The sequence below is a fragment of the Phycodurus eques genome, chromosome 1 (assembly GCF_024500275.1).
Source record: "Phycodurus eques isolate BA_2022a chromosome 1, UOR_Pequ_1.1, whole genome shotgun sequence".
Lineage (NCBI taxonomy): Eukaryota > Metazoa > Chordata > Actinopteri > Syngnathiformes > Syngnathidae > Phycodurus > Phycodurus eques.
In genome coordinates this window covers 22495186-22521108 of record NC_084525.1, presented here as the reverse complement: position 1 = coordinate 22521108, position 25923 = coordinate 22495186, and the positions used below count along the sequence as shown (strand labels likewise).

At 40.0% G+C, this 25923-nt stretch overlaps 1 protein-coding gene across 1 annotated transcript in view; it reads right to left on the bottom strand.

Moving 5' to 3' along the window:
* Positions 1 to 25923, bottom strand: part of LOC133405989 (dystrophin-like) — a 216857-nt gene that overhangs the window by 154585 nt on the left and 36349 nt on the right. Inside the window, 8 exon segments of the mRNA XM_061683126.1 lie at positions 8271 to 8470; positions 9675 to 9793; positions 10054 to 10124; positions 13996 to 14097; positions 19640 to 19732; positions 20317 to 20397; positions 20808 to 20900; positions 22953 to 23014. Of these exon segments, the coding sequence (XP_061539110.1) occupies positions 8271 to 8470; positions 9675 to 9793; positions 10054 to 10124; positions 13996 to 14097; positions 19640 to 19732; positions 20317 to 20397; positions 20808 to 20900; positions 22953 to 23014 (821 nt within the window).

The window sequence follows — 25923 nt, the reverse complement described above, 5'->3', positions numbered from 1 at the left end:
ATTGCTTTTCTGGGTATTGGGTATACAGTCTTTGGGCTGTACCAGCCTTCATTTCAAAGTGTTACCAGGTTTATAGTGTACCGGAATCTTGTGTTGCTTGAAAATTCTTCTGTTTCTCAGATATACAGAATGACAATCTCGTTGCGTCTGTCACCCCTTTCTTCGTCATCCACCTCGCTCTCGTCCCTTCTGGAACTAAATACTTTTCACAAAAGACCAACTGAGGCAACCACGCATTTTGAGGGCCTCCCTTTGGCAATGATCAAATTCATTGTACTGCTAAGGGTACAAAGGTTTTTCTCACAAACGTATAGTTGTTGTTTGAATGGCTCATTTCTTCCCGTTTGACAACAAAGCCCCCCCCGCCCCCCACACACACACACACACGCTTTATCTGAACACTACATTTCTCAAATTAGATTCCCCAAAGCTCGGAAACGAGTGGAAACAATTTATTATATGGAAGCCTAGTTTAAGTTATTAACGTTTCGTATTCTTTGCTTGTGCTGTCCAACTCTTAGACGTACCCTAAGGCAACATCGCTGCCGGTGTACGTAGTTGTTCAATTCAAACAACGATCGTACTGCCTTTGAGACTAAAACTCGTCTACTCTTAGAATTTGATTTGAAATTTCTGCTTTGTGTGCCAAGTACCAACAACCCCCCTCCTTCGTATATTGTTTCCAATGTGCGCAGATTATGTGGCCCTTAAGAAAATAGTGGAAGCTAATCGCGCTACAATACTCACTCGATCTCATGCAAAGTGGCACAAAGCAAATCTTATTTGAGCCAACCACTGTTTTTATGGAACGCAAAAGTATCCCTCATATTACATTTACTATTTTTGTTTTGTTTTGTTTTTCTTCTGCAGGAGGCTCAGAAAATACTTCCAGGTGCTGGAGCATATGCCAATCATGGATCATCAAATTAGTTTTGTTAGCTTTCATACAACTATTATTGTTGTGTGGAAAGTTGTCGGCAAAAGACCGCAACCAAGTTCTCTTTTATCACAAATTAGATACACTGAATGAAAATATCTACATTTACTCAATGTCTTGCTGAGATAATGATACACTGCTGATTAATGACAAAGGTGAGGCCAGGAGGCAATTTTCTATGCTTAATTAAACTTAATTCCACCCAGCACTAAAGGATAGACATTTAAACTTTAAAAAAATTGTGCCTTTTTCTTTGGCTTTTTGTGACACTTCTTTTCTGAAAGTAAAGCAATGAGAAGGAAGGTGTAAGTAGATGAATATGCACCAGAAGTTACTGTGTCCACTGTAAGTGGACTCACATTCTAAGCTGAAAAGATTCTGGCTATGTCCAAGTACTTCTATCCAAGGTTTTCAGGTGTTTCAGTGCCATGATAGCTGGGGACGATTGGTGTGGACGACTGAAGTGTTGGTTCAGACAAGGGCGGACTTACCATTAGCCAAACACCGGAAAATGCCTAGAGCCCCTGAGATTTCAAGAGGCCCCCAAATGCCTCATAAAAACTAATAACGTTATTAGTTTTTATGAGGCATTTCAATTTAAAGCAATTTTGATTGTTTTAGTCTAAATTGACATGCTTAAAAACACGTAAAAATGCTTAATCTATCATCATTGTTTTGAGTATTCCACCTCCCTTTTCATGCAATGGACTATTCCATCTTCTTTCTGCGGATGCGCAGACTTAACTCAGGAAGAGGGTAGCAAAACAAACCTGTTGGCAGGAACGTTTTGAGAAAAATTAAGTGGAGCCAATAAGAGAAGGCAAGAGGTAAACAAACATTTTTTTATCAAAACTACCAAAGGTTTCAACCTTTTTCATGGTGACACCAAATTAACGTAACTGACAACAGCCAGAGCCAAACACTCTCGCCAGTTGCAGTAACACTGCTGTCAGTGTGTGCCAAGGAGAATGCAGTAGAGATGAAGTGGAGAGTGACACGAATGAGGCTTTTCATCACGATGATTTAAGTATTAAAGTGGTTGAAACGCTAAATTAAAATAAATTACATTTGGATTGTTCTTATCATTTACAGTAAAAACATTGAGATTCACTTGTTAGATAATAATCTTAAGGTTTTGAAGGACTTTTTCTAGCACTGGAAATAGGACAATTTTCTCAAATTTACACGTTTTAGTTGATAAACATTCTTAGTGAAATTCTTGGCAGTAAACAGATGTGGAGGAACCTATTACTTGCTTTGCCTTGTGCCCCCAAAAGACTAAATATGCCCCTGGGTTCGGATAAGCGATATTTAGTGCTGTTACTAGTTTTATTTTGGTAGCTACCTCCCCCCAGATCTGATGTTCACCAACTTTTTGGCCCCACTGAATGACAGCCAAATTATATACAGTATATAATCTTCCTTATTTCTTTGTTGAAACAACAACTCTAATAGTGGCTGAAGACATGCAGAGGTCAGGGAACCCTATTTATCACAGGTTACATTCCCGACCTACTGTAGCTGGTGGGTAGGTGAAATATCCACCATATAGAGACCATGTAGAAAAACTTTTATTAACTTTTACCTTCCCACACACTTTAAACAGATTTAAACTTGGTAAATCCCTTAAATCTATTACAAAATACATTGTAAACATATTTTACACTAAATGTATTTGAACACAAAAAAAACATACTGCAAGCATGAAATGTATCGAAAATACTGTGCGTATTGTAAGTGTCTGTGTACTGTACATGCATGTGTCTTTAAGGGGCGGGGCCTGGTGAGGTGGCGTGTGACGTCAGCGAGTCTGCTTGTGAGTGTCTGGGCGTGAGCTGTGGCAACATCTTCTGCGTGAGTGTGCTCACTGTGTTTTTTATTGTTCTCCCGACGTTCAATAAATGGATGAAAAGTACATTAGCGACTGTGGTTCTCCTTTCCCATATGCGAGGGCATTACAGTAAGTACAGTTGGTACCTTGACTTACAAGTTCAATGTGACCAAGCTAGTAACTCAAATTACTCGTATCTCAAATCAACCTTTCCAATTGAAATGAATGGAAATGCCATTAATCTGTTCCAGCCCCCGGAAACACCAATGATTTTTTTTTGTTCCAGTAATAACATAATTAAAAGGAATGTAAAGAATTAATTGGTTTTTGAAATATTGTTAGCTTTAATTAAATGGAAATTGTGCTGCTCCTTCTGGTGTGAGCACCTTGCCCATCAGGGGGTAGTATAATACAGTACATACAAGTACTGTAGATTTGATCATGAAACATGAAGAAGACCGTCAAAACTAATCTGCAGTAATATTAGTAATTTTTTTGCAGAGAAGAAAGAATATATGACAAATATCAGTTGTTTAAATGTTTATAACTGGTGTATAGCTGCTTTAATTAGCCCCTTGTTGGCATTTCCCATTATACTGCATGTTAGCATTAATCTAGCAGACTCGTTCGTGTATGACAAAGTTATATGGTGTGGCAATTTGGTTTATGGTTTAAAAAAAAAAAAAAAAAAAGAAACATTACCTTGAGTTACTCACTATTTTCAGTCACTGAACATCATTGGCTCCGTGCTTCACGTATCTTTGTTCTTTGCCTAAAATCGCCACCAATTTCCACAATGCAATGCGGGAGGGGGTGGCCATTTAGGGCTAGCAGTGAACATAAACTTTACTGTACCCGAAAGGCTAAGACACTGCACAGTGATTTGCTCGCGAACCCAATGTTATTTCATCATCATAAATTGTGTTTTCCCCTTTTTCTGTATTGCACAGTATTTATTTTTACCACTCAAAGATCAAAACAATGTAAATATAATGTTCTGCGGCTGGAACTGATTAATTCCATTTCCTTTCATTTCAATTGGAAACATTACCTTGTTTAGCAAACGTTTCAGGTTGAGAACAGGGGTCACTGAACAAATTAAATTTGTAACCTGAGGTTCCACTGTACTTCATAGTCAGATTGTTGTGGTTCTTTTTTACTTGCCTATTGTATCTATTTAACAACAAATGCTGCATAATGCTGCACTGATGACAGCATGCAAGTCCAAATTGCTTTACTTCACCCACTACCATTATTTAACAACTAAGTTTTCAGACAACCCATGAGAATGTTTTACATCTCAACGCCTCTGTTTGCACCTCTGGAGTTATGACTCACCTCCTCAACCTTGTCAACACTGTCTACGCTGTAACTTGCTGCAGGCACTGCACTGTTGCCTCAAAAATAAGTTACAGTAGTGCCTTGAGATTAATATCTTTTGTGACCATGCTCGTAAATAAAAATACTCCTATCTGCTAAACATTTTTCCTAATTGAAATGAATGGAAATATCATTTATCAGTTCCAGCCTCTCAAAAAACATTTGTAAAGATAAAAAGTCCTCTAAATTGTTGTATTTCATAAAAACATACAGTAATGAAATAATTAAATAAAATGTAAATAAATTAAACAAATTTTGCCACATTTTTTGCTTCAGCTCAATGGATATTGTGCTGCTCCACATACGGCGATAAGGAGACAGTCTCAGCTCCTCAGTAAGCCGCTCTATTATAAGTTTTTCTTCGCAGAGAATAAAGAATATATGCCTGTGAGTATTGTACGCTCCACCGTTTTTGTTCAAATATCAGTTGCTGAAAGAGTTATAACTCTGCAATGCTATTTGTTAGCCCATCTATGGGATTTGCCATTATGCGTTAGAATTAAGATAGCGGACTTTAAGGCAAAGTCGTGTTTTTTTTTGTGTATTTTGTCTTTGTTTTATTTTTAGTTTGACAGTAAACCTCAACTCGATGGAAGCCTCTTTTTTTGAGTAATTTGTCACTAAGTTCCTGAGATGCTGCTTGTTGTGAAGTGAGTTGTGTTCAGTTCAGTTCACTGCCACCATACAGCTCTTGAATCTCCAATTTTTGCTCTTGAATCTCCAATTTGTGCTCAGAAGTCAGAGCAAAAAATAGGCAGAATGACGGGTATTTCTTGAAAACTCGTATATCAGGTCACTTGTATCTCAAGGCACCAATGTATTGCAAAAAAAACAGTTGTCATACCCCTTAACAACTGCTCGCATCCCAGGTGCTGATGCAAGGAGGCAGTGACAGTTTCGCTCTTATGATGACAGATGAGGGTGAGAAAGATAATAAGAACCCTTGTTGGGTTTTTTCTGTTCCTCCTCCCTCGCCAGTGGTTTTATTGAGTAATAGTCTGAGCCAACTTCAGGTCTGCACTCGACATCTTAATTCACCATACAGGCGCTCGAAGTTGACACCTTTTTTCGTCTGCAAGAGCTTGCACCGAGGGCTGATGGCGCCATTAAACTGAGTGGTAATAATATTACCAGCCATTACGTCCAGGAAGTGCTCTCAATCCTGCTGTGATTCAGTGTGATAGCAGGACACTGACCTCAGCATTCCTGACCAGTAAAGGTCATAGGCGGTGAATCTAATTTGCCGTTGGAAATTTGATCTCGGCCCCACCTCATAGCAGCGTTCCCATTCTGTCTCAATTTGCAGTTAATTTTCATTTAGATGCTCATAGGACATCTGATCATTACACGTAGAAAAGTGAAACACAATATGGAATTGTTCCCCACTTTGCATCATAACAGCTTCTAATCTTCTGGTAAAAACTAGCTCCCAGATTCATGAGTTTGTGTGTGGTCAGAGGTCACTGAGAGTTGGACATGAGAGAAGGCTTGGTTGGCCAGCTCTCTTCTAGCCCCTGACAAAGATGTTTGATTGGCTTCTTCCACAACAAACTCAGCCAACTTCCATCAACGCCTTCAGAAATGTATCAATGAAAATGGACACCACATGATAAATGCTGATTACCACACTTGATTGTGTCAAATGCTATTTCAATACGAACACATTGATGTCAATAAAATTTGTTTGCAGCTACCATTTATTACTATATTATTATTGTTATTATTGATTAGTTTTTCAAAAAACATCTGTCCTTTCTAACCCCATCCTATATTTTGGTGTGTGTTTTTGTGTGAATGAAAGGTTTTTTAGTGTATGTCAGATTTTTGGGAGTATGTGAGTGTTTGTATGTCTTTTTTTTATTAAGTGTATGTGAGAGGTTTTTGTGAGTGTGAGCGGTTTCAATGTGTGAGTGAGAGGTCGTATTAGTGTATGTGAGAGATTTTTGGGTGAATGTGAGAGTTTGCTGTCATGGGATTGTGAGAATTCTTGGGTGCAAGTAAGAGTTTTTTGAGTGTGTGTACTTGTTTTTATCTGTATGAAAGTTTTTGGGTGCATTGTGAGTCTTTTGGTGTGTGAGAGAGGTTTTTTGGGTATGTTTGAGTTTTTGTGCGAGTGAGAAGTTTTTGTTGTGTGTCTGAGATTTTTTTGGGTGGATGTGAGAGGTTTCTATGTGTGACTGAGAGGTCGTGTTAGTGTATGTTAGTGGTTTTGGGTGAGTGTGAGAGTTGATATCAGATTTACTGTATAAATCTGAGAAGATTATTCATTATGAGGCACATGTCTCAACAGCGAGGATACTTTTGAGGACCCAAGTAAGAAGCCATTCTAGCCTTTACGGGACAATAAATGCTTTGAAGAGAAATTCACCGGAAAAATGTTGACCTCAGATGTGCGAAATGTAGCAAGGGAGTTGCGATGGGGAGGAAAGATACAGCAGCAGTGATAGATTTTTATTGTAAATTGAGGCCTTAATTAAAGCTCAACATGAGGGCTCCTCTCACGCCTATAATTCCCCAATCAATTTTCTCATCAGCTTCATGGTTAAATCAGGCTCGATGTCTTTGCAAGCTCCACACTCGTCATTCTGCTGACAGTTGGATTTCTATCTTGTGTGGCGGAGACAATCTGCATTAAGGGTGCATCCCCGCCTCGTCTGAAAAATTCAGACAAATTTTAAGGGTCCTGATGAGCTCTGAGTGAATAAAATGTGAATGAACAGATCCCCTTGAAAATGTAATGTGTCTCTCACTTGGCCCAAATGAGTTTGTCTAATCCTGCTAACAGACAGGAAAACAATCGCATAATCTACTTGGCAAAAAATAGCAGGGCCGACACAATGTTTGACAAAAGAGCTGTCCCGAAACATTGAAACTGTGATTAAAAAGCTTTACTTTCTGTAGACAGTAAGTTGGAAGTGCAAAGCCCATTTGGACACTTGGATATGAACAGTGTACATTTAAATAAGATTAGCCCCGTTTCCACAGCAGTTCAATTTGGTTTCACTTAAAGAGGACTTCTTGTGCCAGCTTTATGAAGGGGCCGATAATGGCTCTTCCATTCATGTGAATTTTTCAGGCAAACTTACAGATGCAGTACCACAGTACCCAAAGGGCAAAGCAAGACACCGACTTTTGACTCACGTCCCAAAAAAACAACAACATGCAACAATACAAATTGAATGGGAAGAAGACCAATTGATTTTTGTACAACTGAGTAGAAAATCAATCTTCTTTCATTCTGAAAATAATTAGCCAAATACAATGAAAAGCACAGAGTGCTTGTATTGTTATCCATTGTTATCCATTGCTTACAGACGTTGACCTTGCCACAGATATAACAGTTACACTCTACAGTCTAAAGCTTATATAACAGTGTCAAATTTACTGTCACCACAGAATACCGCAACACACAGCATTTAATGTCTAAACCGCTGGCAACAAAAGTGAGTACACTCCTGTGTAAAACTGTCTACATTGGGTCCAATTAGTCATTTTCCCTCCCCGGTGTCATATGACTCATTAGAATTACAAGGTCTCTGGTGTGAATGGGGAGCAGGTGTGTTAAATTTAGTGTTACCACTTTCACACGACCATACTGGTCACTGGAAGTTCAAAGTTGGCATAGCTGCCGTCCTAGAAGGAAGCATCTTCTAAAGAAGAAAGCACGCAAAACGTTTACTGAAGACAAGCACACTAAGGACATTGATTACTGCAACTAGGTCTTGTGGTCTGATGAAAACAAGATGATTCAAATTATGTCGAGCCTGTGTGGCGACAACCAGGTGAGGAATACAAAAGTGTGTTTTGCTGACAGTCAAGCATGGTGGTGATGAGAGTCATCATTAGTGCTGCTGGTACTGAGTAGTTTGTGTTCATTGAAGGAACCATCAATGCCAACATACTGAAGGAGAGCATCCCCTCCCTTCGGAAACTGGGCCACAGGGCAGTATCCCAACACGGGCGCAAACACGCTTCATAGATGACAAATGCCTTGCTAAAGAAGCTGAGGGTACAGGTCATGGACTGGCCAAGCATGTCTCAGGACCTAAATCCTATTGAGTATCTATAGGACATCCTCAAACGGAAGAAGGGGGGAGCATGTGTGTGTGTGTGTGTATAGACCTGCTGGGAGAAGCGCTGCTGGGTCTGGATCTGGTAGTGTTCCCCGGTCAGGACACGGGATGTGCTTGCGGCACTGGCAGGCCGTGGCAGCGTCTCCACCTCCTGAATGGCCTCCATGGTAACGCTCTGCGGTAGCACCTGGAAGAGCGACGTCACGTACATGATGACACTCTTCTTGTCGGGATGAGGCACCGCCACATCTGAACAATGAAAAGCAAGGGAACAATTGATTCATCTTACATTACTTAAGTTCTGTGCATCTTCTTTGCATAGTCAAGATTTTTTCATGAACAATAGTTTGGCATGAGGACACATTTTACAATTCTTCAAAGTCCGTCATTGTTTTCATAACAAATAATGAGTTTATATATTGTAAAAAAAACAATTGATTTCATACTTTGCTATTATTATATCAACTTCTGTCATCCATTTTCTATAACTGCTGATCCTGTTTCGGGTCACGGGGAGCTGGAGCCTATCCCAGCTGAATTTGGGTGAAAGGTAAAAGAAAAACATGACAAAAAAGTACAGTAGTCATATGATGAATACTGTAAAGAGTAAAAAATGTGTGTGGTTATTTCTCCATTTAAAAAACAACATTGCTTTAAAATTTGCATTCACTGACGTTGCGTTAAAATGTCCATTTCTTTAGTTCAGCAGAGAAAATGAGACGTACTTTAATTGTGTATGTAATTATAATGCAAGCAGTGCTACTAACCCTCATCCATTCATCCATCCATCCATTCTCTGTACTGCCGGGTCGCCGGCATGCAGGAGTCCCTCATTTGATCTTTTTAAAATTAAAATTATATTTTCCTTATGCAAGCTTTTCAGTTTTTTACCAGAGCATCTTTGTTGCCTCAATGTCAGTCCTTCAGAAGTCTGTTTTTCTGATTCTTTATTTAAAACAGTTTTAATGCAAATCATCAAACCAAAGTGGACTCTCTGGTGTAATGATAAACTTTGAAGCATGAACCTCATTTTCATTACTTTTGCTTCTATTATTTTTCTCTTTTTTCATCTTCCACTTAGCTGGTTGGCTGGAATGTTGAAATGACAGATGTTTGTGCTCTTAGTTGCCAAATTCTCTTGTAAATGAACTGAAATTATCAGAGCAGTGGTTGGAAGCCAATTGTGCTCGAGTAAATGCGGTTTTAAACCATGTCTATTTCTTAGGAAACAGATTAGCATCCTTTTTAACGCAACAGTAAGGAATAATTTATTTTCGGTGGGGGTCTGAGTAACTGGTAAATATATCTGGTATGCATACAAATGTTTAGCGTTAAACTCAATGTAGAAGAACAGTCATTGTAGTTTTATTTGAGGAAATAAACATTATCAGTGTGTATGTGTGTGTGTGTGTGTGTGTGTGTGTATGCGTGTGCGCGCGCAGTTGTTAGTTACCTTCTGGGTCCAGCAGTCTGTCGATGCCCAGATGTTGTTCTGCCTTACTAAAAGCATGTTCCAGTCTGTCAATCGCTGACTCCTTAGCCTCCGCAGAGCTCCAATCAAACAGTTCCGGTCTTGAGTTGGAGGGGAGGGTACAATGAATAGTGATAATTTATTCAACAATCCGTTCCAGTGTTCATTAGGCATTCTATAGCGCGTGTGGAATTGAAGTAAATAAGATGCTAACTTTGGTTATGAAAAACCTGGAAATGCACAGTAGGCCTACTGGGTCCGACATGTAAAACAATTAAGTCGCTAATGTTAAGGCAGGTGCATGAAAAATAAGTGCAGAAAAAAGGAGCACTAGCAGACCCACTCAGATGTTCTACAGTACCTGTGGCTGTGGATGAGGGCATTGAACGCCAGACCATCATTCCAGCTACTGGAGAAGTTGACCACATTCACCTGAGGACACGGACAATGCATAATAAAGAAAGGGAACCCACCTCAAGTTTGCAAAGTTCAGACAGCAGAATCTGGTATATGTACAACCTACTGACACATTTGGCAAATCAGGTCAAAGCACTCCCTCCCCGTTCGGGTGAATGGCGAACAGCGCCGTGACAAAGCAACCGTAGGGACTTTAAATGTCTTTTTAAATACAAGGTGTCATTACAGAGCTATCAAAGATTACAATATGTGATGTTTAGGTTTCATTCGTATTTACATATATCATATCAGAATTGCATAAATAAATGATATACTGTACATGTATTTAACTTTTGTTCAAAGACACCAGCCGTAAAGCAAATTCGGCTTTCCATCAATGATACAATCCAACTGTAGTCACGCTTGCTAGCGTAGCATACACAGGAAGTCAGCTATCCCATTTTCTGGGTTTGGTCCCGTGACGTTCTGCATATAGAGGATTATAGAATTATAGACATATGTATACAGCATATTACTTGCCATGGTAGAATTTGCGTGTTTTAGGAGCGGATCTATCTCATGCAAAGGCGCCAGCCCTCATCATCCCGCAACACATTCTGCTAGGTCAGTGGTGGGCTCGGTTTTCATTAGAAAAACAACTAGTGGGCTGGAATTCCTGTCTCTTCTTCCGCCTCACTCGGCGGCGAGCGTTAGCAGCGGGCACCTGCTTGCGTCTGTTAGCGGAAGCCGAGCTCAGAGTGTGGAAGCGCCCAAAACAAAGAAAGCTGTGGTGCATGAAAACATCGGCAAACACCAACACTGCCAGACACCGGGCCAATACAGTAAGTGCTGCATTTCTGATGCTAACAGTGTTATCTAACACTGTGAATTCTGGAAAACTTAGTGCAGTTGTGTTTACAGGCCTCCCCCCACTCACACACACACACACACACACACACAAGTGAGCGCTCATAGAATCTGGAGCTAATGCTGGTAACACTGTTAGCTAATGCTAAACTGTGCTGACACTGCAGCTCTGCTCAGCTTTAGACTTTGACATGATAGTGCTTAAGTGGTCGCTTCAAAGTGGTTCTTTTGCACTGGAACTTCGGCCAACAACTAAAGATTTACTTGGTTTAATTTCACACTTGATCAGTGAACAGGCACTCCAGACACGCACCTATTTGTTTACACAGTCTTGTAATGTAACAGCGTAAAAATAGTTTCTGAGCAGTGATGCCGGTAACTCCAAAAACAAACAACAAAATGGCCGCCATTTTGATCAACGACCAATGTAACGCGTTACTGCCTTAAAAAAAGTCATCAGATTACAGTTACTCTGCCAAACTACTATACTATATATATTACTATAGTCAACAATGACTCATATTCAGCAATCATAGGTTGCTGATGGCTTGAAGACGCAGCCTTCATGACAAATAGCAACTTGCCAGATTAAGTAAGAAAGTAAGTTACATTACTTTAATATTATGGTACTACTAACACCACTAAGAGCATTTTATTAACAGGTAACTTGTAACGGTGTCGGAAGACATTTTTAAAGTTTAAATTTTAAATACATTTTAAATTTTCTGATCCCTGTGATAGTCAAGGCCTACAGTACCAGATGTGGAAAAGCAGCCCCACAGCATTATGGATCCTCCACCATGCTTGACTGTTGGCAGGGTGTTCTTTTCCTTAAAGGCTTCATTGCGCCCTCTGTAAACATACTGTTGCTTCTACCCATATGATCAAAACATGAATAATTATTTGAATTTTGTTAGGTTTTTTTTCAAAGAATTATTCTGAAGTTAAGCACTTTATTTGAACACGTAATACTTTCTTTTTTATTTACTTGCTCTTATTTTGAATTTCACAGTCCTACTGTTATTTAGTCAATTAGAAAACACACAGTTGTGCTCATATGTTTGATTACCCAGGCATAATTTGCAAGATGCGTACAATTCTTTAAAGAAAACATGAAAGGCCTGGTGAAACACATTTAATTGTATTTTAATGGGAGTCAAATTAAACTGTCAAGCATTTCAGAAAAGCATTATCATTAAACCAAACAAAACCAGGCGGCACGGTGAACGACTGGTTAGGGCATCTGCCTCACAGTTCTGAGGACCTGGGTTCAATCCCCGGCCCCGCCTGTGTGGAGTTTGCATGTTCTCCCCGTGCCTGCGTGGGTTTTCTGTGGGCACTCCGGTTTCCTCCCACATCCCCAAAACATGCATGGTAGGTTAATTGAAGAATCTAAATTGCCCGTAGGTGTGAATGGTTGTTTGTTTATATGTGCCTTGCGATTGGCTGGCAAGCAGTTCAGAGTGTACACCGCCTCCTGCCCGAGGATAGCTGGGATAGTCTCCACCACTCCCTTGTGAGGATAAGCGGCTCAGATAATGGATGGATGGAAACATAACCATAAAGAAATGAATAATGATGGTTGTTATTCAGTCATCAGTCATATTTTTAAAATACATAAAATATTTCACAAATTCTGCCACGGTATGTAAACTTATGAGCACAACTGTACATATATGCAGTCATACGTACCCCTGTTATATTGGAATGAAAGGGTAGGCTACACCTTTTTCATAACCACTAGGTGGCAGTGGCTTATTAGAATGAAAGTGTACACCTTTTTCATAAACTCTAGGTAGCGGTGGTGTTTTGGAATGTAAGTGTACAGCTTTTTCATAACCTCTAGATGGCGGCATACATTTATAAAAAAAAAATAATAATCCTGTTTTCCCTTATGTATAATGAACATGATTGACTTTTGACAATTTTTGGGGAGGGGGAATGTGCATTATACATGAGAAATTACGGTACATTTAATGTAAAAAAAATAACATTTGATACATAAGTGTGCCAAAAGTCAGATACTTGGGCTATGTTCACACTGCAGGACATGCTTGATGCCCAATTCCGATTTTTTGTTGAATCCGATCTTTTTATGTATTCGTTCACATCACAAAAAGAATTGTGACTTCTAATTTGAACGGAATGCATCGTGAAGTGACACGCATGCACACAAAACATGACATCACATGGCGCATGCGCACAAAACACGACATCACGTTGAGCATGCACACAAAACACGAGGCGCAGTGTGTTTGCGGAAGTAAATGTAGCCCCTCAACCATGTCTCAGTCCTCACGCATTTGTGGCAATTTCAATGATTTTAACTCGAACTGACCGATCCCTCCCAGATATTTATCAGTTCTAAAGCATCTTCTTTTCACTACTGTTTTCTGCTGCTTCGTCCACCATTGCTTTTCGCGCATGTCTGTTTTGTCAAACAATTATGACGGTTTTCGCCTTTCGATGACATATAGGTCAGATCAGTGAGACCTGAGCCTCCAAACTGCAGTCACATCAGCTACATATCAAATTTACTGTATATCTTTTGAAAAAATCTGAATGGTACTGTTCACATTGACATGAAAAAAAACCCAGTTACATATCACTTTTGGGGACAAAAATCGTAATTAACCTGCAGTGTGAGCCTAAAAACCTTCACGTAAGTAATATTCTAAAAGGTGATTTCAACTTCTACCAAAGTTTTTTGTTTTCTGTTAAGATACTTTCACTCAAGTATTGTATTCAGGTAATTTATACAAGACTGGTATACAAACATGAAAAAGTGAATTTCCCAATATATGTGTAAATGTTGAATGATATAAATAGACAATACATTTTTGCGAGAAAAATAAATTAGTGTAACAAAAATGAAATGATTGAAAATAATGACTTTCAGATTAATACAAATCCTCAGATTCAAAGTACTGTAAACCATATCAGAAACAATTCTACATTTAACTCCCTTTGCCTTTTACACAGAACCAAGCTTAAGCAATATTGCCATAACAGCGCAATTGAATTATTGAATGATACCAACCTGCGGGTACTGGCTTGTGTTCTGACGAACCCAGCTCAGCAGAATCTTCTCACTGTTGGTCTGCTGTAGGCCAGCCATCACCTCCTTCATCACATCCTTTACCTGCAAACGCACAAACATAATTATAGGGTTGCTGTGCACACCCATGTCCACACTCATGGGTCAATTCATTAGGTACAGGTAATAAGTTCTACGATGACTAAAAAATGCATATACCCTTTTATCGTTCCGAACTGAAAAAAAAAAAATGTACGCCCATTGCTTTTATTTTCAATGGCATATCCACGTGTAGCCTCCCTGTAATGTTTTGTTAACATTGATAATCTACTGTTCTATACTGTTAAACGTTAAAACAGAAATATATATGCAGTATATAACTTTATATAATGAAAATACATTTAATGTTGAACACACTTGAGGTGGCCCTCGACAACCACTCCAGTTTCTCATATGGACTTATGGAAAAATTAATAGCCCACTGCTGGAATGAGTTTTTAACTAATCTTGAATCGGAAGCTGGATTAGATGGTGGGGGATGATGCCAGACAGACCTGGCAGGCCCAAGAGCAAAGTGAGGCTGCAACCGGAATGTCTGGTTTGAGTTTCCAGTCCAGCCTTCAACTACACACCTCCAACAGTACTTGTTCATGTTCATATGCTAATGCTAATGATGTCAAAATATCAACAATATATGCTGTAAGGGGAAAGAATATTGACGATTGTGAACACGTAAATACAGGCACTCGTCGTTGCATTTAAATTAGCAGTGTACATACAATTTCCAACTGTACTCAAATGAGACAAATAGAAGTAAAAGTATTACATTCGGCACAAATATTTCTTAACCAAAGGCATTCTTTCACCTGTGTGTCTTAAATGTAAAATTGAAAAAGATACTTTAACTCATTGCCGATGGTCAAGTCACAAAACAAGGTTTAACTGATTACATATTGGGTGAAATAAAAAACTTATTTGGTATAGATTTAGAAATGGATCTACTTTGTTAGATTCTAAGCCTCTCAAATAAACATTTACTCATTACAGCTGACAAATAGTGATATACATTCTTACTTTTGCTGGGAGGAAGAATAAATTCTTACAAAAAGGATCAGTGATCCTCCTGTTGATGTAAGGTAATAATGGAGGTGATTCCTCTGAAATATCTAATATAGATCAAATATTCTACATAATAAGAGGGATCTTCTTTGATGTGCATCCCGCGTCTGGGACGCACAAAAATTAGCAGGGACGCATAAAGTACGACCAAGCTGCCTTTTAGGATGCAGAGCTATGACTTACTACTCCATCGTGGTGCTGAAAATACGGCATATCATATATACAGGAAGTCCTCGATTTACGAAGGAGTTCCGTTCCTACGCTGGCGACATAACACGAATTTCCGCGTAAGTTGGATTTCACCGTTAAAGTCGAAATTTACGGGGAAATACGCCGCACAAACACAGATAAGCACTATGCACTAGCTAAGCAGAAACACTATGGTGCTTGGACGAAATGGTGGACGAGGCAAGGGCGTCGTAAAGTCGAAACGTCATAGGTCGAGTGCGTCGTAACTCGAGGACTTCCTGTATATATATATATTTTTAAACGAGACAGGTCTATTTGGCCGCATATGTGTGCTAATTTCTGAATGGCGCGGGGGAAAAAAAAAAGAGGGTGCGTAGAGGTGCCCAGTCATTTGAGGAAGAAAAAAACATTTCCGCGACTTGAAAGCACACACATGAAGCCCATCGTGGTCTCTAAACAAATCAGAGATAGTAAAGGGCGGGGACCCTCCGTCTGATCGGCCGTGTGGGTGTGTATGGGCAAGTGTGTGTATATTGTGTGTGTGTGTGCGTGTGTGTGTGTGCGTGCGCACGCGTGCGTGCTTTTGAAATGCATGCGTTTGCGTACACAAAGCAAAGTTTTCTGATGGCGGGCCGGTAACGGCATAGTTAATGGAATTAATGGAATTAGTTCCAAACCCTAACGCAACTGCTGGTATGTCAAACTTTTATGAAATTGCAACAAAGGCAACACAACGTAAACCATTTGAAACACAACCATCCCACCCTATTTCTTCAGCTGGGAACAAAAAACACGGTGGGACATTTCCCGTTTCCCGTCAGGTTGCAATTATGTAACTGTTTGCCCAACAATGCAAACACAAACGTAACCATGGATATGGCGCATGTATGCTCACATTATATACAGTATAGCGATACTCACTATTGTAAGAGATGTAGCCATTGAACATGTTGACAAAGCAGTGTTTAAAGAAAGGCTGCAAACGTTTGAAAAGTAGTACAAATCTTGGATCAAAACAGGTTGCTTGGCACTTTTTCTTAACCAACAGGAAACTTCATTGGCAGTTTATTGCCTGTTACGGCAATAATGACTGTTTATACCTCTGTGCCAAATGTTTAATATTTGTTTAAGTACAGTTTTTGTGAGCGGAAGTTGAGTCTGTTTTATTTATATATTTTAAAGATATTTTATTGATTGTTCTACATTACAATGTCAATGTTCATTATTCTTAAAAATAGAATTAAAAGTGAATTGTTCTTAAAAAGGATGTATTTGCATTATTATGCTCTAATATCATTATATCAGCGGCATAAATCCTATCGTTTGTCGTGGTAGTTTTTGGAAAAATACAGTTTTTTTCCTCAAAGATTTGCTATGGTGACAGGCCTAAACAATACAGTATAATAAATTGAGAGAGAGCAAGCGCAATGGATAACACAAAAAATATTGTACAAACAGTATAAAACATAGAGTAACAACTGTAATAAAACACTGTAAAATCGCGGGACCGCAAAGCAAGAACCGTGATATAGCGGAGTATTACTGTATTTGTATTCCGTGATGATAAATTGCAGGGACTCATTGTTCCCGGTTTGAGACTCATTATCTCCATGACATGTGTATCCCGGGACTCACATAGTCTCAAGTGTAAAATGATCTATGTAATGAAGTGAAGCAACCTTACAAAGTCCGGCAACCGTACTTGAACTATCTTGGATCTGAATACGCTTTTACTATTGTACAAGGAATCTTTGGAACCTTCGGGTTGTTACCTGAGATAGTGTATGTGATAATCTGGCTTGGCTTTGTTGATCTGAGCTGTATTTCAGTTTATTTGTTGTTGTTTTTTATGTTATACTTGCTTTATATACAATATACTGCTATTGGCAAACTATGTTTACGTTTCTGTATGTGATTATTTGTGTAGAATGTAAAAGAAAAATAAATGTACATAAACTGCAGTGTAGATATACAGTGCATGTGTGTATCTACTGTATACGGTATGTGTGTCTTTGTGTGGTTGGTTGTTGCAAATGACAGATTTGGGTTACTTGTTCAGGGCCCAGGACGAGGTGTTACATTTTTCACTGGCCAGAAGTGCGTTACCTATCTTTGCTGCATATATCTGCTGGGGCAACTGTGGATGTGTATTTGCACTCACGCTGAAAGAGTGTAGAGAAAAAAAAGGCAACGGCTATTACACAATTTGATGCCGTAACCCCGACGACCATCCCCCCAACCCCTGTTGTTTGCCCACCCACAGCACCCCAACAAAATCTATTAATAGAGTTTGGAGTCAAGGGTAGCCCTCACACACTCAAACACAATTGGATGCCCGCACAGTTTGTTAGCTATTCTCCACTGCATGTGGTCTTGGAAGGCAAAAAAGGGGAGGGGTACTCATTTGGGAGTAGGTCACTGTATGCATTTCCACTTTAATTGGAGAGGTGCTTTGACAAACACTGTTGTCGTGTACACACTGACTAACATTGACACACTCACGCTAAACTTGACTGAAACTGAATTTGTCGGCAGTCAAGCACAAGTAGAAGCAACAGGTGGTGCTGTAACCCCTAAATCCATCCCTCCAGTTTCTATACCTCTCGGCCTCATTAGGATCATTTGCTAGTGTCTATCCCAGCTGACTTTGGGTGAGAGACGGGGTTCAGCCTGGAAAGGTTGCCAGTCAACCACAGGGCACATATGGACAAACAACCATTGACACTCACATTCACACATATGGGCAGTGTCGGTGAATAGTGGGAGTAATGCGTCCCGGCGTCCATCTTCACCGGGCAGACCACGTCATGGTGTTATCGGGGAAAACAAAAGGCGGTGGGATATGCTTTCATATAAATGAAAAATGGTGTACTGACGTCACGGAGCTCAGCACACACTGCAGCCCGGATTTAGAGTTGCTGTTTTTGAACTGTAAGCCATTCTACTCACCTCGTGAGTTCACATCTTTCATTCTTGCCAGTGTTTACATTCCGCCTCAACCTAACACGAATCCCGCACTGCTAACGCTCGTTGAATAAGTTAACGAAATTGGAAAAAAAACCACCCAGATTCACCCCTCATTATTCTTAGGGACTTTAACAAAGCTAAACTCAACCACAAACTCCCTAAATACAAGCATCACATAGAACTACCAGGTTATTAAAAAAAATACTTTTTAAGAAGTTTCAACTGCTTATCGACATGCTCACACGCATACAGCACTACCATAAAAGTACAGTGGTACCTTGTCTTGCGAGTAGCCCACATTATGAGTTTAGTCGTCGCTTTGTTATATTTTTGCTTTGTGTTGCGAGCCAAAATTTGCTTCAAATACGTACGTGATGCGGGAAAAAAAGTAATTGATGCACTTTTAGCCATTTATTGAGCAGGACAAGCACCCAAATACACAAATACAAAATAAGAATACTCGCAAGGAACATGGCACAGACGTTAGTCGTGGCAAATGGCTAATGGTGTCAGAGCTTCTGTCGTCAATCATTTGACAACGCTCCTATTAAAGCCACACATCAACACACGAATACAACACTGTGCTAGCGTGTGTGTGTGTGTACGCACGTGTGTGTGTGTTAGTTTAACTGTACTTCATAAAACCAGTTAATTTCTTCACACTCTTTTATTGTTTTTATTATGTTTTATATATTTATTTTGCATTATAATTTACATCTGCCTCACAGTTCTGAGGACCCGGGTTCAAATCCAGCCTCACCTGTGTGGAGTTTGCATGTTCTCCCCGTGCCTGCGTGGGTTTTCTCCGGGTACTCCAGTTTCATCCCACACCCCAAAAACATGCATAGTAGGTTAATTGACGACTCTAAATTGCCCGTGGTGTGAACGTGAGTGCAAATGATTGTTTGTTTCTATGTGCCCTGCGATTGGCTGGCAACCAGTTCAGGGTGTACCCCGCCTCTAGCCCAGAGTCAGCTGGGTTAGGCTCCAGCATGCCGAGACCCTAGTGAGGATAAGCGGTATGGAAAACAGATGGATGGATTACAGTGCTAGTCTTTAATTAAACGTAAAACTGCTGGAATGCTGGAACGGCTTAATGGTATTTCAATTCCTTATAATGGGTAACATTTATTTGATTTTCAAGTTAATTGAGTGACGAGCTTGGTCACGGAATTAATTAAAAAAGAAGTCTAAGTACCACTGTACTATTAACAAAACACCGCTGCCGCAATATTGGAATAAATAACTAATAAATAACTTTTGATTTATAACTAAAGCATGAAAAAAACTCAAAGTACTGTACCCACACACACACACACACACACAAAACACACACGCGCGTGCACACACACACACACATAAACACATATACCTGCCAGTGGAGAATGATGCTCCAGATGAGGCCGAGAATAAGTTTGTGATTGCCATCAACGATGTCCGTTGCGCCAATATTCACCAGCTCAACCTAGGATAAGATGAAATGAAGACTTGAGAGAGGAAATTTAGAGAAACAACCATTGATACTCACACTTAAGGACAATTTTAGAGTCTCCAATTAACATAAGATGCATGTTTTTGGAATGTTAGAGGAAGTTGGAGTACTGGAGAAACCCCACACAAGCATGGGGAGACAACTGGCAAACTGAGCCGAGAGTTTAACAGTGGACCTCTTGACTGTGAGGCATACGTGCTAACCACTACACCACACGGGCCACAACGTAGTTATGGTTTCCCTTGGAGGGCCGTTATGAATGTGAACTCATATGAATGTATGATCACCTCATATTATTACATAATGGAGTTTTGATATCAGAAGCATTGTTCATTATTCAAGTTCAACATTGTTCAACACTGCCTCTGATTTCAGTAGTTGACAACTTTGGCTTTGATGCCAATCACAACAGATATCCATAGATGTACAGTAAATGCCCATATTTTTTCACTAAATTCCACACCAAAATCTAATGGTTTCATTCCACAATCCTATTTAATTGCATAACCTGCAGACAAAATAGAGAGCGATAGAGGTAAATGTATTTGGATACTTACATTGTTCTTTTGCAGGATCTGCAGAGCTCGGTTGACATTGTTGAGCGAGTGAACGCGTGAGGTGCCCTTTTCCAACCTCACCTTCAAAAACACACACACAGACACAGACATCTTGTTGAGATAGGTGTCAAACTCATCTTTGTCATGGGCTACCTTGTAGTTATGGTTCCCTGAGAGGGCCGGTATGACTGTGAAACCATATAAACTTTTAAACGCCTCATTATATACTATAGACACAAAAACAAACAAGATTTGTTCAACTATTGTTCAAGTTACAGCGAAAATTATTTTTGTAACAAATTAATGCTTGCAATATCTCAATGTAATCATTTATTACATATGATAAATTGAAATTTTAGCAAGAATCATGGATGTTAACACACATGATTTGCTTTTGCGGCCCGCATAAAATGATGCGGTGGGCCGGATTTGGCCCCTGGGCCTTGAGTTTGACAGCTGTGAGATAATATTTTAAATATGTGAAATTGTACCTGCTCATTTCCGACTAGACCCTGCAACAGCTCCAACAAGCGTCGTCCATCACACAGGTCAGAGAAGAGATCCTCCACAGGCGGTTTCCCTGTCTAGAACACACATGGAATCAAAGACATTAAGTCAAATTAAAGACACATTTCGAACTTGTTTATGGTTAGTTCAATTGTGAACATGGCTGCAAAAAACGCCATGGAAAGTTCTAATCCATTCATCCCTTCTTTATGCTCAGTCATGAGGAGCTGGAGTCTGTGGCAGCTGACGTTGGGTTAAAGGCAAACTACACCGTGACCTGGTCGCAAGTCAATCACAGAGAACATATAGAGGTATTCACACTCACTAAGTGGGAATTGAACGCATTCTGCCTGCAAGGAGGTTCGGCAAGTGAACCATCAGTGACCTCCCGCTGGGATCAATAAAGTAAAACGAATAAATAAAAAGCACACACGTTGTTGCCATGGTGAGCTTATCCACTGTGGTTTATAATAATGGTGGACAAGAGAGAACGTTGGCTTTGTAGAAGGAAAATTGGATGATTAATTTTATTTTGTCTGGAGGTGAAGAGAAACAAAGTACTGTATAATCATTCATTTTCATGGACGGGTCCAGATGATGGTCCTCAGTTACTGTGTGTCGTTTGTAAACGAGTGCTAGCAAACATGACAAGACTGGGGGCGCATCTCATGTCTGCTATTTGCGACCCTCCGCACTCCTCGATGCTTCGAGCAGGACCCACAAGTTGTTCTCACGCCGCCGTATAATTGAGGTTCTCTGCCTACCCGAGCAGACTTTTGGGGAGACACCCCCTTCAAATCTATTGTATGAGCAATTAAAAACCTCTGATGAATCAAATTGGCATATTTCTGTATTGTGGGAGGAAACAGTAGTCCCTGGAGAATACCCACACAGAGCAGAGATTCAAACCCACCTTCTTTACTACTATGCTTATGATCACAGGTAACTGGCATTGCTCAGTGACTGTCATCTTATCTTTTTATGTGCCTCTTGACAAAACATTGATTAGACTGATCCAACTTCTGTACATTTCCTCAAGACAACTCTTCCATGTGCTTGTATGCATCCTCTCTGTATCTGAGCAGGGGTATCCTGTGGGAATCTGGTGAACTGGTCTCCTGGCATCTCCTCCACACTTTAGACACTTTGAGTGAGTCCACTGTGACATATCCTGGCCATCCTAGTTGAGCTGCACTATCTGAGCAACTAGGGTTGCAGCTATCGAATATTTTTGAATTACGTATTCTATCGATTATCTCATCGATTAATCGAGCAATCGGATAAAACCTGACTTTGCAGTGCTCCACACCATAACGTGCATGGAGGTTCAGGTATTATTTTTGTCCACTCGGGGTCACCAGCGAAAAATGTAGAGTTGGCTGGCTTTTAACTGGCTGAACCGTTCGCCTGATGAGCGACTCGGCTTGAGTTGTGACCGCTCGTGTATAAATGTGCTTAATACTTGTTCCTTTTCTTAGTTTATTCAATAAAGCGATTGAAAATGGAACGGCGGCTCTGTCTATTCTTGATTCGTTTCAGAGGCATTACAATACATTACAATTAGCGATGGTATGTTGTATACAATTAGCTAACATTGATATGTCTCCTTGTGTTAGCGATCGTAGATCTGCGGTTGTACTTTATCTTCCTCATTAAGTGTGAAATGATCCCAACCTTAGGATATTCTTTGTATTTTATTTCCTCCTGGCTCATTGCCATCACGCCAACTGATTTCTACACGGAGTGGTGTCTGCGACAGCAGCAACATTAGTCTGTGTGGTAAAACGATCCCTGCGAAGCTTTGAGCCAGAGATTTTGCTTTTTTTTGTAAACAAATTATTGGAGTTATTGGCTTAGTCTTTGTAGCTCGAGCAACTTCTGTGGCCAATGGCCACAAAAAAAAAAAAAAAAAAAAACATTCCTTCACAGGCATTGTCTTGGTAGTTAACTCACCTTCCACTCCTCTCCGTCAATTGCACAACAGGCGACGAAATTGATACACAATTTCCCTTTGTTCCTAACTGGACATGTATCCTTGGAGTGTGACTGACTTGTGATGATTATTTTTATTTTGCATTTCATTATTCAATCTTTAGGTGATAAAGGCATTAAGTGGGAATCTATCTCACCTTAGATAACTGTGAGTTGACCCATTTTGTGAAAGTCTTCTTCTGTACATCTTCTCTTTCATCTACCAGTGATAAGAGCACAATACAGTACAGAATCAGCAGGGAACGTAACAAGGCAGTAAGAAATAGATACAAGAGTACATAGCAGTACATACCACGCACGCATGCACGCACGCACACACACACAGTCTCTCTCTCTCACACACCCACACACACACACACACCCACACACACACAAGTTGTGCTCAGCATGAGAGGCTTCTCCAATCATGATCAGGTTAATTGCATTTTCATCTCATCAATCATCACACTGCTAATGATCAGTTTGGCTGTCATTGTCACCAAAGCATGATTCATCAAACCATGGTCCTTTTGTGAATATTTTCTCTTATATTATAGTCATTGAAAGACCAAGACTTTCTTAGTCTATTCAAAAAAAAATAATTAAAACTAAGCTGTAGTTGCATTCCATGAGTCCCATTCTGTCCAGTCATATTCTATACTGCTTATCCTGTTCAGGGTCACAGGGCACTGGAACCTGTCCCAGCTGACTTGGGGTGAAAGGCTTGCTTGTCCTATGACTGGTCACCAGTCAATTACAGGGTACATACACAGAGAGGTACTCACATGCTTACCATCAGTGAGTGGGAACTAGTGTCCCATTTCCACTTAGCAAAACCAAGCAGTGGTCTTTAAATGGTACTTATTCGCGGTACAGCATTTGCGGATTCACCTATTCTCGGATTCTTTTGGGGAAACTATCCTTATTTACTGGAACCCCCCGCTTATTTGCGGTATTTCCCCCCCCCCCCCCCCACAATTTCCCCTTTATTTGCATTTTCTTTAACCGATCCCCTGCTTATTTGTGTTTTTGGGGGGGAATTTTATTCTAATTATTATTTTTTTATTCATGGCAATTATTATGAGCGGCAATTATTCACAGATTTTTGTTATTCGCTATCGGGCCCTGTCCCTAACCTCCGCGAATAGCGGGGGTCCACTGTAGACCATAGTGATTTATAGCACCACTCCATTAGGATATCACATTAGTACAGTAAGTGCAGTGGCGTAAGAAACACACCAATCTACATTTTAGTCAACCAAGAACTCTTACTTCTTTACAGCAATTGGATTCAAATACCTATACTCTTATCGATACAAAAAAATACTTTAAAGCAATGTTTTTATTGTCAGACATTGTTCTGTTTTGAAGATAATTTCAAACTGTGGTAATCACACATCGCTTAATTATCTTCAAATCATAACCAACTAATCCCATGGCTAATCCCATCAAGCCTCATTTTTAGAATGTTTACACTAGTCTATAAAGCCAATCTCCCAAGATTTTCAGTCTTGCAAACATGAAAGATCCAATATTCAGTCTTCAAATTGGAGTCATTAGTCTTATCTCGCTAACTTAGTTGTACCGTATGTTCCGTTCCAAAACCTACGCTCACTAAACTATAGTCTTTTGGTTATTCCGAGAGCCAGAAAGAAGTCCGCAGGCTCTCGAGCATTTTCTATTCGGATTTCAGTACTCTGGAATGCCCTAACCGGGGATATTAAAGCTGCTACTTCAGTAGAAATGTTTAAATCCCAATTTAAGACTTATTTGTACTCTTTGGCATTTAGTTAAAGTACATGTCGGCCTGTTTTACTCCCACTTGTCCTATTTCCTCGCCCCTCGTCTCCTGCTCGGGGAGAGGGCTAGTTTATACATTGAATCTGAGCTGTTTGCTGTTTGGGTTCTGTACCAACCAACTGCGACAAGATCTGAGGTGGACCACTTCCCCCAGAATCGTTGCCATGAAGGATTCTGCTCTGACCAACCGGCCCAGGTCATAAGGCAGAACCACCGAAGGAGTCTACCCTGTGGCGCCTTTTCTCTTTAAATGGACTCTTCTGCCATTTTAATAAGTTTTGTGCAGCATCTTGCCATTGTAATGAACATTGTAAAGCACCAGACTATGTGATAAATGTTGCCCACTTGACATCCATAGCAGCCTGGTAATCCTGGAAGATATATCCCGCCATCTGTGGTTCCTTTTCGAGGTTTCTTTTTTTCCCCCAAATGGGGTTTTGAGTTTTTTGTTGCCCGATTGGGGGGTTTAGATTAGGGTATGTCATCAATCTTTGCCAAATGTGGGCCTGTGAAGCCCTTTGAGACTCTTTTGTGGGGCTGTAAATATAAACCTGACTTGACTGAATAACCAAGAAACAAAATACATTAAACCTGCGGTATGTAACTTTTTTAAAGTCCTTTTCACCCAAGCCCTGACTAGAGGAGATGACACAATACTGATGTAGCCTATCAGTTCCTCTAATATCTTGCTGTATATTTCAGTATTAGATTTTTTTATATTTAGTAAATTGCATCTTATTTCCCCCCACTGGCTGTCCTTCAAAACAGAATAAAAATGTTGAAGAATGTTGCAGAATCATCACATACAAGGGGTTGTCATACCAAAGCGACAGTTTCTGTTGTTGTAGTACTGAATTCCAGCCTCGAGGGCGACAGAACTTATGTATTATAGCTTAAAACGTTGCGCTTGGAATTGTCCAAAAAAATTTGAAAATTACTTTTTGTCGAATTTGTCAAAACTGTCAGTAGTACATGAGTAAAATGATCTGTGAAAAAAAATCATCTCTCTCTGGCTCCATCTTGTGCCTTCAATTTGATTTGCAAGAACCCACTGTGCCAGAGGGGAAAACAACCAATCCAAGAGAGTAGGCATGACTGATGACGTGTCAATCATTTGCCATGTACCTGCGAGCACACTCTTAGTGGAACACTGCCGTGGCCTTGAGCTGACCTGTTACCTTGGGCTTCAGGATCTTTTTTGTAACAAAAAAGCAAATTTTGTAGCAAAATATCCACCATACCAAGAGTATCATTAGTAAAGTGTGGTTACATTCAAATCTTGCAAAGCAGTTTTAACACAGCAAACTTCCACTTTACGTTTTGACAGTT